The sequence below is a fragment of the Oncorhynchus tshawytscha genome, linkage group LG03 (assembly GCF_018296145.1).
Source record: "Oncorhynchus tshawytscha isolate Ot180627B linkage group LG03, Otsh_v2.0, whole genome shotgun sequence".
Lineage (NCBI taxonomy): Eukaryota > Metazoa > Chordata > Actinopteri > Salmoniformes > Salmonidae > Oncorhynchus > Oncorhynchus tshawytscha.
In genome coordinates this window covers 14,039,514-14,051,879 of record NC_056431.1, presented here as the reverse complement: position 1 = coordinate 14,051,879, position 12,366 = coordinate 14,039,514, and the positions used below count along the sequence as shown (strand labels likewise).

Sequence of the window (12,366 nt, the reverse complement as noted above, 5' to 3'; positions counted from 1 at the left end):
GAATGTGATATTTTTTGAATAAGGCTGTAATGTAATAAAATGTGGAAAAAGTCAAGGGGTCTGAGTACTTTCCAAATGCACTGTACATGCCCGTGTTTATTGACAGTAGACTTGATGCCATTATGGCTATCATTGAAAGTAAGTATATATACTGAACAAAAATATAAATGCAACATGCAACAATTTCAAAGATTTTACTGAGTTACAGTTCATATGAGGAAATCAATCATTTTAAATACATTCATTCGGCCCTAATCTATGGTTTTCACTTGACTGGGAATACAGATATGCGTCTGTTGGTCACAGATACAGGTACCTTAAAAGAAATGGGCCTCACAATGGGCCTCAGGATCTCGTCACAGTATCTCTGTGCATTCAAATAGCCATCGATAAAATGCAATTATGTTCGCTGTCCATAGCTTATGCCTGCCCATACCATAACCCCACCGCCACCATGGGGCACTCTGTTCACAACGTTGACATCAGCAAACTGCTCGCTGACATGACGCCATCTGCGGTTGTGAGGCAAGTTGGACGTACTGCCAAATTCTCTGAAACGATGTTGGATGCAGCTTATGGTAGGGAAATTAACATTAAATTCTCTGGCAACAGCTCTGGTGGACATTCCTGCAGTCAGCATGCCAATAGCACGCTCCCTCGAAACTTAAGACATCTGTGGCATTCTGTTGTGTAATAATCATGCTGTTTAATCAGCTTCTTGATATGCAACACCTGTCAGGTGGATGGCTTATCTTGGCAAAGGAGAAATGCTCACTAACAGGGATGTAAACAAATTTGTTCACAAAATTCAAGAGAAATAAGCTTTTTGTGTGTATGAAACATTTCTGGGATCTTTTATTTCAGCTCATGAAACATGGGACCAACACTTTACATGTTGCGTTTATAATTTTGTTCAGTATAGTTTACAGAAACTGTTCCATCTGTTTTTGCTGCGATTGATTAAGTAACTGGCTTTTTTTCAAGCTGTTAATGTCACGGATCCCTCTAGAACTTTCATTACACACACCTGGCCCTTATTCCCACTGATTGTATTTGTATATATGTGCCCTTTGGTTTCCATTGGGTGGTCGATTATTGTTACTATGTCCGTTGATCATGTGAGTACCTGTGCTATGTGAGTACCTGTGTTTTGGCTTTCGTGCCATTGTGGGGCGGCAGGGTAGTCTAGTGGTTAGAGTGGTGGACTAGCAACCGGAAGGTTGCAAGTTCAAAATTCCCGAGCTGGCAAGTCTGTCATTCTGCCCCTGAACAGGCAGTTAACCCACTGTTCCTAGGCCGTCATTGAAAATAAGAATTTGTTCTTAACTGACTTGCCTAGTTAAATAAAGGTAAAATAAAAAATGGTGGATTGCGCAGGTGATTACGGGTCTTGTCCCGTGTGATAATCATTGTGCGCTTGTGTTATTAATTTGAGGTACTCCTCTCTCTTTTGTTTGGGTTTCCACCCTGTGTTTTATACGTGTTTGTTTGGTCTTCGTCCCCGTGCCTTTACATGGCACGTTGTAATTTGGGTGAAATAAAAAAAACTATTACACATTCCTGCGCCTGTCTCACGAATCATTCATACCAGTGTGACAGAATAATCAACCCTTAATGGAATGGCCCGTCTGACGACGCTGCGACTGGTCCGTCCGGCGCCGCCACAACTTCGGCAGCTGCATTGGGTCCTGATCGACCCGCACTGTGTTCCTGTGATCGTCCTCGAGGCCAGTGTTGTTGCGCTGCACAAAAAACCCTATTACGCATTCCTACGCCTGTCTCCCGAATCATTCATATCAACATGACATTTAACTTGTTTTAGAGCTTTATCAAGCCATGTTTCGGGGTTTCCTCTCAAGCGGAAATGCTCAAGGAGAGAATTTGATTGTCTGTCATATTCTTCCTCTGTGTCACAGATGCGATGCTGGCTATGAAGTGGGCTTACTGGTAAACCTCATTTTAGGGGGAAATGGTGATAACTATCCGCTGTCAGTATAGTAGTTTTATCTGTAGGTTTTCTGTAAACTGTAGTACTTAGAGATTTCCCTTCTTTGTAACAAGTATAGTATATCTAAGAAATGTATAGAGTTAATGTTCTTTTCCATAGTGAAGGAAATTGATTGTATTCTAGAGTTAATGTAGTTAAGACATTTGTTTAATTTAATTTCGTAACCCGTCCAGATCATAAAGCAATAGTCTATATAGTGGGTCCAATATTTAACATGATCTTTGGATCATTATTTTCATAAATAAAATCCAATTCGAATTTCCCCAAGAAGAGATGTTTGTGTTTCGACCAAACAGGTCTTCCTGATCCAGTGTTGGATGCTGTATGACACAACAATACTTTCCTAACAAATACAATAATGTCCTCATGATCATCAACAACATGGGGTGACCATGTCGTAACCTAATAATAGCCAATAATATACCTCTGATGGACGTGACCCTTAACCTAGTTGTTTGGTCTCTCTGCTGTCAGAGATAATGCCAGGGGCTTTTAACAATGTCCCAGAAATAGCTGAATAATCCTTAATCCTCTGAGCTGAATTTCTACCAAGTCTCCTATGTAAAAGTCCTCTAAACCAGGGTTCCCAAACTGTCCTGCCCCAGCACTACACAGCTGATTCAAATAATCAAAGCTTGATGATAAGTTAGTTATTTGAATCAGCTGTGTAGAGCTCGGGCAAAAAAACTAAACATGGACCTAGGGGGGCCCCTGGACCCAGTTTGGGAAACCCTGCTTTCGGTTCTTAACGATTTACATGAGCTCTTAGTCATAATGCATATATTACAGTACATCAATGAGTAGAGTATGAATGATTGTGTGTGAGGGGTTCATTCTTTCTGCATCCGACTATAAATGTAAAGATACTCTAACCACACTGGTTTCACATCATCCTTTGGTGCTGGAGAGTGGCAGTTTCACTTGGGCTGAATTCCAAATCAAGCTGCTACCCTAGAGCTAAACTGAGCTGAGTGGCCCTGTCAGTCAATCAGTCAGGCAGCCTCAGTCCCCTCCCTTCTTCTCTCCTCCTCCCCCGCTCTTCTTATTACAGAGGAGAGGTTGAGAAGTGAGCCCCACATGGATCTGTCTGCATTAATTATTAAATCGTCTCCTCCACTGTGGTAACCTTTACAGAGCATGACAGGGCAGGAGGCTAAAGTCCCAGACATTATACTGGATGGGAGGAACACACAGGAGCAGCAGAATATGTATGGATATCTGTGTGCACCACTTTGTATTACTCATTCGTTTACCCGTTCAGACGAGGCATAGTAAATGCAGAGTGACCTGTTGAAGTTGGCATGATATACTGCACCTCCTGCACAACAATGTTGTTTTATAAACCATAGCTGTGTTTTGTGGACTGTGCCCCTCCTCTAGCTGCCTAGTCAGTCCTCCACTGTCAGTTCGAGGGCAGGTAATTGGGGTTGTTTGGGGGGAGTGTTCAGTCATGCTACCTTGACAGCTCCTGGGTGACACACAGGCATGCTGAAAATCTCACTGTGTGTTTGTGTTCTCTCTCTGTCTGTCTGTCTGTCTGTCTGTCTGTCTGTCTGTCTGTCTGTCTGTCTGTCTGTCTGTCTGTCTGTCTGTCTGTCTGTCTGTCTGTCTGTCTGTCTGTCTGTCTGTCTGTCTGTCTCTTTCCCCTCCTCTCTCCCCCTCTCAGGTCTACAGTCTGAAGGCTCAACCTCTCACCTAGAACAACCCTCTGAACAGCAGCAACAAGACATCGCCAAGATGTTCAGCACCAAAAGGTTAGAATGGCGTCACAGATTTGTATCTATTTTTGTGCTATTGTGGGAGGGGGGCTGTCACAAATCTCAGGGCATTTTAAAATGGCTTTGTCTGATACAAACTGACATTTCATGTCAGCTGTTTTTATATTTTTGCTCATGTTTTGGAGCTGAATTTGACTTTAAGGAGAGAGGGGACTTTTGAGTTAACGTCAAAACAAACTTTATTTAGCCTCTTTTCTATCACAAATAATGCCAGTTTAAAGGTGCCTAATTTATTAATAGTTATATTTGTTTCTATTTTAGTTATTCTTCTTGAAATATAATGTCATTGTTTCCATAAGACATGGAGACACACGCACACACATACACACACACAATCAGACATCATCTGTAATGAAATGAAGCCAGGCATTAGTATTGCGTCCTGAAACGTCCTGAAATATAATGAATATTCACCACTGGAACTCCTCCCTCATATTTTCAGAAGTACAAAAACACTCTCATCCCAGAATAAAATCAAACAAACTGCCTAGCTTGAATAATCACATAACAGTGCATGTTCTAGCAGGAAGTTACAGCTAGTTCACAAAAATATATTAAATAATGGTCAAAGGCACCTTGTCTAACATCAGTGTTCAAAGAAAACCAATGGGAGTTCTCTGCCTCAAACGGTTTCTAAGAGCTTTGTCTAGATTATCCCCACATCATGTCAAATGCATGGTGGGAAAACTATTTTGTACTGTGTTGAATGCTTTTAGAACGTCAACTTGCTAATAGAGGGCTTTTAAGATAATTACCTTATTAACTGAAATGAACTGAAACGTTAATCTCCCAACCGTTTTGGTCTGGTGGGGTGAAATGATACCCATTTTCCTCTGGGACCATCCTGACAATTACCGTAATTATCCTTATAGAAGGTTAGAAGATTTCCTATGACGTTTAAAAAAAATAAAAACGGCATTGCGACCTGATGATAATACAGTATATGAACATAAGATAAGATAATGTAATATAATATAATCAAGTGAAGGTGAGTTGATTCACAAGGTGGATGAATCCCTTGATGATGAGTCCTACATGATTGAATCGTCCCCTTGCCCATTGCTCCTCAGAACCCCATCATATCATGCTAATGACACAGCACACGATTTTCAGAAGCCACACTCTCTCTCCCCCTCTCTACAATCAAGCCTGGGCATACTGTACTCTTCATATGTATACCAGCTGATGGAAGTAATGGTCCCATCAAGGCCTAACACATTCCCCTGCTTACTGACAAGCCCACTTCATTAATGTCCAACAGCCTCTGTCACATGTAAAACAAACAGCCCTGTGTTGGTCATCAAATAACAAATCAATGTTGGTCATCAAATAGATTTTTCCTGAATTACATAATGTATGAAATGGACCTTTTCTGCTTCCTGTTGTAACGTAAGGCAGAATGTGTGTGAGTATGAGTCAGCCTCGGGTGGAACCTTACTGTATTTGTGACATTACAATGTTTTATCAACGTAAATCAAGTCAAGATTTTTAAGCACCTTGAACCTATTTCATACCAACAATCATTAAAACGTTGGAATTGTATTGTTGTTGTTCCTGTTGCACTTGTGGTGGTTGTGTTTTGGCTGAGTGGCGTATGAATGGGTGTTGTTCCTCTTTGTCCCGCCCTGAGACAAGCGCTGTGCTAAAATTAAGACGCAATACTGTTTATTAGGATTTATAGACAGCATGACATACATGGTGTCAACACACAGGGGAGGGGGTAGAGGTTTGTCGTGAATCTAGTCATGCATATGAAATGCATATAATTATGAGCAGGTTGTGTAACGTATGGTAAAACTAAGATACCTCACTGTCTTCAAGGGGACTGGATCAACTGAACAGATGACATGGATATGCTGAAAGTGAATATTTTATAGCAGCCCATCTTGAAAATTCAGATTCTCAAACTCAATCCCATGTTGCTGAATATGACACAAAGCGTACTTCTTCTGTTAAACTGCTGAATGAGCCAAAATACGACTGTGGAAATCTGGTTATCTGTCTAAAAGTCTGAGCTGCAACCCCCCCCCCTGCGCACACACACACAAACACAGTCACTGAAGCTTCCATCTGCATGCACACAGAGACTTTAATTAAAAGTATTTCATTAAACTTTAATCAGTCTCACGTCTGACAGAGTACTTTAGGCTACCTTGTATTTTATTGGAATGAAGTCTGGGACAGAGGAGAGGATGATAAATCTAGAACCTTCCCTTACCTAGGGAAAACACATTAGCCCTGTCTGTCTTTCATTACATTTACTATAACTTCCCTCTGATACCAGATAGACTGTTTTACTGTTATAGATGGGCCTAGAGCCTCAGAATCCAGTCACAGCTTAATCGGTCGTGTTTATACATACTCATTAAAAGGTAACTTGAGCCCCGTTAAATTTAGTCTTTCATCCAAGGGAACATTTATGGAGCGGAGAGCTGAATTACAGTTTTGTATCCAACTCATTAAAACTTCCCCCGAAAGTCCTCCGCTAATGAAGCTATAGCTATAAATCTGGAACGGGGGGGAACAAAGAGAGGTTCCTATAATTCTCTGAGGTTGATGTCATTTGTATCTGTATTCTGTCTGGGTATATGCTCCTCTAATGAGGCTTGCCAGTGTTTACATGCCAAAATAGCCTGAGATGAATGAAACGGTGAGGTCTTCCAACAAGACAATGATCCAAAACATAAAGCAAAATCTACAATGGAATGGTTCAAAAATAAACATATCCAGGTGTTAGAATGGCCAAGTCAAAGTCCAGACCTGAAACCAATCGAGAAACTGTGGAAAGAACTGAAAACTGCTGTTCACAAATGCTCTCCATCCAACCTCACTGAGCTCGAGCTGTTTTGCAAGGAGGAATGGGAAAAAATGTCAGTCTCTCGATGTGCAAAACTGATAGAGACATACCCCAAGCGACTTACAGCTGTAATCGCAGCAAAAGGTGGCGCTACAAAGTATTAACTTAAGGGGGCTGAATAATTTTGCACGCCCAATTTTTCAGTTTTTGATTTGTTAAAAAAGTTTGAAATATCCAATAAATGTCGTTCCACTTCATGATTGTGTCCCACTTGTTGTTGATTCTTCACAAAAAAATACAGTTTTATATCTTTATGTTTGAAGCCTGAAATGTGGCAAAAGGTCGCAAAGTTCAAGGGGGCCGAATACTTTCGCAAGGCACTGTATAACAAAGTATTGAGATAAACTTTTGTTATTGACCAAATACTTATTTTCCACCATAATTTGCAAATAAATTCATTAAATATCCTACAATGTGATTTTCTGGATTTTTTTTCCTCATTTTGTCTGTCATAGTTGAAGTATACCTATGATGAAAATTACAGGCCTCTCTCATCTTTTTAAGTGGGAGAACTTGCACAATTGGTGGCTGACTAAATACTTTTTTGCCCCACTGTATATCTGTTCCTGGTTCTACATTTTTTGAATGGGGCATGTTTATTTAAGATGGTGAGTAAAGGCACTTTTAAAGAATAACCAGGCATCCTCTACTGACGGGATGAGGTCAATATCCTTCCAGGATACCCGGGCCAGGTCGATTAGAAAGGTCTGCTCGCTGAAGTGTTTTAGGGAGCGTTTGACAGTGATGAGGAGTGGTCTTTTGACCGCAGACCCATTACGGATGCAGGCAATGATCGCTGAGATCTTGGTTGAAAAAAGCAGAGGAGTATTTGGAGGGCAAGTTGGTTAGGATGATATCTATGAGGGTGCCCGTGTTTATCGATTTGGGGTTGTACCTGGTGGGTTCATTGATAATTTGTGTAAGATTGAGGGCATCAACCTTAGATTATAGGATGGCCAGGGTGTTAAGCATGTCACAGTTTAGGTCACCTAGCAGCACGAGCTCTGAAGATAGATGGGAGGCAATCAATTAACATATGGTGTCCAGGGCACAGCTGCGGGCAGATGGGGTCTATAGCAAGCGGCAACGGTGAGAGACTTGTTTCTGGAAAGGTGGATTTTTAAAAGTAGAAGCTCAAATTGTTTGGGTACAGACCTGGATAGTAAGACAGAACTCTGCGGGCTATCTCTGCAGTAGATTGCAACACCGCCCCCTTAGGCAGTTCTATCTTGTTGGAAGATGTTATAGTTAGGGCTGGAAATTTCAGGGGTTTTGGTGGTCTTCCTAAGCCAGGATTCAGACACGGCTAGGACAACTGGGTTGGCAGAGTGTGCTAAAGCAGTGAATAAAACAAACTTAGGGAGGAGGCTTCTAATGTTAACATGCATGGCTTTTACGGTTACAGAATTCAACAAATGAGAGCACCTGGGGAGTAGGAGTGGAGCTAGGCACTGCAGGGCCTGGATTAACCTCTACATCACCAGAGGAACAGAGGAGGAGTAGGATAAGGGTATGGCTAAAGGCTATCAGGACTGGTCGTCTAGTGCGTTCGGAGCAGAGAGTAAAAGAAGCAGGTTTCTGGGCGCGATAGAATAGATTCAAGGCATAATGTACAGCCAAAGGTATGGTAGGATGTGAGTACATTGGAGGTAAACCTAGGCATTGAGTAATGATGAGAGAGATATTGTCTCTAGAGACGTTTAAACCAGGTCACTGCATATGTGGGAGGTGGAACTAAGTGGTAGGTTAAGGCACATTGAGCAGGGCTAGAGGCTCTACAGTGAAATAAGACAATAATCACTAACCGGGACAGTAATGGACAAGGCATATTGATATTAGGGAGAGGCATGCATAGCCGAGTGGTCATAGGGGTCCAGTGAGTGGTTGGGCTGGCTGGAGACACAGCGATTCAGACAGCTAGCAGGCCAGGACTAGCAAGCTAGCAGAAAGGCCTTAGAGGGATGTCTTGACGGAGGAAAGTCTGTTTTAGCCTCCGCATGCGGTGACGTCGATAGACCAGTCGTGATGGATTAGTAGGGTTCCGAGTATCAGAAGAGTCCAAGTCCAATTGGCAAAATAGGTATAGTGGCCCAAGAAATTGGCCGATGGATCTATACAGCTAACAGTCCAATAAGCTCTAGACAGCTAGCGGGCCGCGGCTAGCATATCGGCTTTCAGGGGATGTCGCGATGTAGAGGCCAGTTGACCCCTCGAGCAGATTACGTCGTAGGCCAGTACTGGCAGTAGAAGGGGTCCGGGTATTGTAGCCCAGGAGTGGCTGATGGGCCTCTTTAGCTAGCCGGGAGAAAGGGCCTAGCATGGGCTAGCTCCAGGCTAATTGGTGCTTGCTTCGAGACCAACGTTAGCCAGGAGTAGTCACTCGGATAGCAGCTAGCTAGCTGCGTTGATCCAGGTGAAAGCGTCCAGACATATCTCAGCTCCGATCTCAAATCTTCCCAAATCCTCATTATATCCATCCTGGAGCTGGAAGAGGTGGTCTAATTCCAGTTTTGGGTCATTCGTCGCCTCTGATTGTTACCTCACAGCTGTTTACTGTCATGGGTTTCATCCCAAATGGCACACTATTTTAAGATAATTGGTCGAAAGTAGTGCACTATATGGGGAATAGGGTGCAATTTAGTACACAGGAGCAGGAACAGGAGGAAGCTGTCTGCCCTGTATGTCCTGTTGGTTTATGGCTCTGTTGCTGTCTGTCTGTTGAGAGGTCTTGGTAATGATCTGTTGCTGTCTGTTTGTTGAGAGGTCTTGGTAATGATCTGTTGCTGTCTGTCTGTTGAGAGGTCTTGGTAATGATCTGTTGCTGTCTGTTTGTTGAGAGGTCTTGGTAATGATCTGTTGCTGTCTGTTTGTTGAGAGGTCTTGGTAATGATCTGTTGCTGTCTGTTTGTTGAGAGGTCTTGGTAATGATCTGTTGCTGTCTGTTTGTTGAGAGGTCTTGGTAATGATCTGTTGCTGTCTGTTCGTTGAGAGATCTTGGTAATGATCTGTTGCTGTCTGTCTGTTGAGAGGTCTTGGTAATGATCTGTTGCTGTCTGTTTGTTGAGAGGTCTTGGTAATGATCTGTTGCTGTCTGTTCGTTGAGAGATCTTGGTAATGATCTGTTACTGTCTGTTTGTTGAAAGGTCTTGGTAATGATCTGTTGCTGTCTGTTTGTTGAAAGGTCTTGGTAATGCTGAGTCAAGCTGTCATGCTTGGAGCTATAATTGCTTCCAGTGTGGGCTGTAATGAAATTGGGCTGTAATGAAATTAGTACAACAATATGAGTGGGACTCATTAGTTTTTTATTTAACTAGGCAAGATCAGTTAAGAACAAATTCTTATTTTCAATGACGGCCTAGGAACAGTGGGTTAACTGCCTGTTCAGGGGCAGAACAACAGATTTGTACCTTGTCAGCTCGGGGGTTTGAACTTGCAACCTTCCAGTTACTAGTCCAACGCTCTAACCACTAGGCTACCCTGCCGCCCCGGACGGCTGTGGATGGACACAGACACAGACTGAGCCTAGGAGTCTGTTTAAATATGTTTGATGCTTTCATATGGCTGAGTGGCACTGAGTATGAATACATGACAACTTCACAGGTGGGATGTTTCATGGATATTCAGCATAGAGGAAATCATCTTCCTGAATGGATGTACCTGATTTTGTCTCTATCATTCACAACAATGACTCACAGAGTAACATATTCCTGTATTCCCTTTCTTCGATAATCAACATGATTTAACATATTCTATTTGACCTTGACAACTTTGTTCGCCATGACATTACAGACTACATACGTCAGCCAAAGAAGACAATTAGCCTACTTGATGTGTCACATCATCAAAACTTCTAGTTAGGATGTGCCACATCATCAAAACTTCTAGTTAAGATGTGTCACATCATTTAAACATCTACTTAGGATATGTCACATCATCAAAACTTCTAGTTAAGGAATCCATAAGAAAGGGTATATAATAAACAGAATAACAGATACAACATTGACATCCCCCCACCCCACCCACACATGAATGCAAACACACACATACACACACTCACAAACACACACGCAAACCCCTTGCACTTAATGAGTTATTTATGCAGAGGTGGGGGACAGGAGAACAGTCCCCTGTGATCACCAGAGGGGATGTTTAAACCCTGCCAAGGCCTGCTGGATGAAGAGGCCACCGCGGTGGCTCCAATTTCTCCGACTGCTCTGACGCCTGGTCCAGACGTCCTCACTGACCTTGGGAATCTGGGCAACAAAGTACATGTAGTTTGTACATGAAAGACATGAAATCATTGAGATGCAGGTCAGCCAGCCTCATCATTCAGAGATGATTTATGTTGGGGAGTGTTTGTATTCGTTAATTTGAACCCTCTTCTTGTGGTGCCTGAGCCTGGCAACAGCAGCAGCAGCATAGCAGCTCATAAGGAGTGACTACAGTAGTGTTAGCTAACATGGGGAGTGACAGCAGCACTAGTACTGCCTGAGGACCGCTAACTCTGAGGGAAAGTGATGAGGGGAGGGTTTGACTCTGAGAGAGGAAAGGGACCTATTAGGTGACAGTATCGTTTGTCATGGGACACATCATCTCTGGGGCTGTAGATTCCATTTTAGAATTCAGAACCTGAGGAGGGCAAAGAGGATGTGCGGTTGCAGTCTGTCCTTCTCACTGTCTCACTGTGCACAAGACTAGGATATAAGGATAGACTAATAGTAAAATAATATGCCATATGAATTAGGGCTGGGAATTGCCAGGGACCTCACAGTACGATATTATTGGCTCCCTATTTAAAAAAGAAGAGAGAACAGCTATGAAGGAAAAATACTGGAGTCTAAATTAAAATAATATTGTGATATTGTCAAAATGATTTGCCAACCATCGTCAAATTTAATATCCCGACATTTGACCATGTTGATCCCCCCCCTCCCCCCATTATTAGTATGAACTAGAGCAAACTTTACAGGTAAGTGCATTAGGTCACGCTCACATTCAACATCATCACTGATATGCAGTGTATCTTTTGTCGGCTAAAACCCCCGATCAATTCCTCTGAAAGTACTGTGGAAAAGTACTATCAGATACTGTAATGTGTTGTGGGTCTTGTTGCTTATTGATGGACAGCAGAAGCAGCAGGTGTGGACTGGCTCAAGTGTTTCATTGATCTGCCAGGCTATTAATGGAACATTGTTGTCTAGCATGTTGTCTATCTACCACTGTAGACTGTCTACAAGGACTGACTGGCCCTTGCCGTGTCTCACGTTGTCTACCACTGGTGCCTTATGTACCTGGGTTGACTGTGAGGAAGTGTGTTTGTGCTGCTTTGCTAACTCCTACGTGGCCATTGTTAGGTGACATCCTCTATTGTCACCGGACCACATCCAGTGGATGGCTGGTGATTGGAGGCTTTAAGATCAGACAATGTTGATGCAGGACTAAAGCACGACAGCAGCATATATCGAATATAGCCTTCTGTTTCTTCTTTCATACCTTTACACTCTTGATCATGGACATTAAGGCTTTGGCCTGCTCCTAGTAAGGAGTTCAGTCTCTTCAATAAAAACTCTGCCTTCTGTTTCTTTCTCTGGAGCTAAAACGAATGTTAATCTGCTTACATGTCTGTGAAGATAGCAAAGAGGCCCCTGGGTTTCATTTAGCCTTTTCCCCCTCAAATATACCCATACAATTTGACAGGCGGCCAGGAGAAAGCATGGTGCCAT

General features: G+C 42.6%; 1 protein-coding gene across 2 annotated transcripts in view; it reads left to right on the top strand.

The window, feature by feature from the left end:
* The window catches only part of LOC112227569 (oxidation resistance protein 1), a 194,618-nt gene that overhangs the window by 24,533 nt on the left and 157,719 nt on the right, over positions 1-12,366 (top strand). For both annotated transcript variants that reach the window (XM_042310236.1, XM_042310229.1), the window contains exon 2: positions 3,675-3,762. In XM_042310236.1, coding sequence (XP_042166170.1) covers positions 3,746-3,762 — 17 coding nt within the window. In that variant the 5' untranslated portion in view covers positions 3,675-3,745. The remainder of the gene's footprint in view (positions 1-3,674; positions 3,763-12,366) is intronic.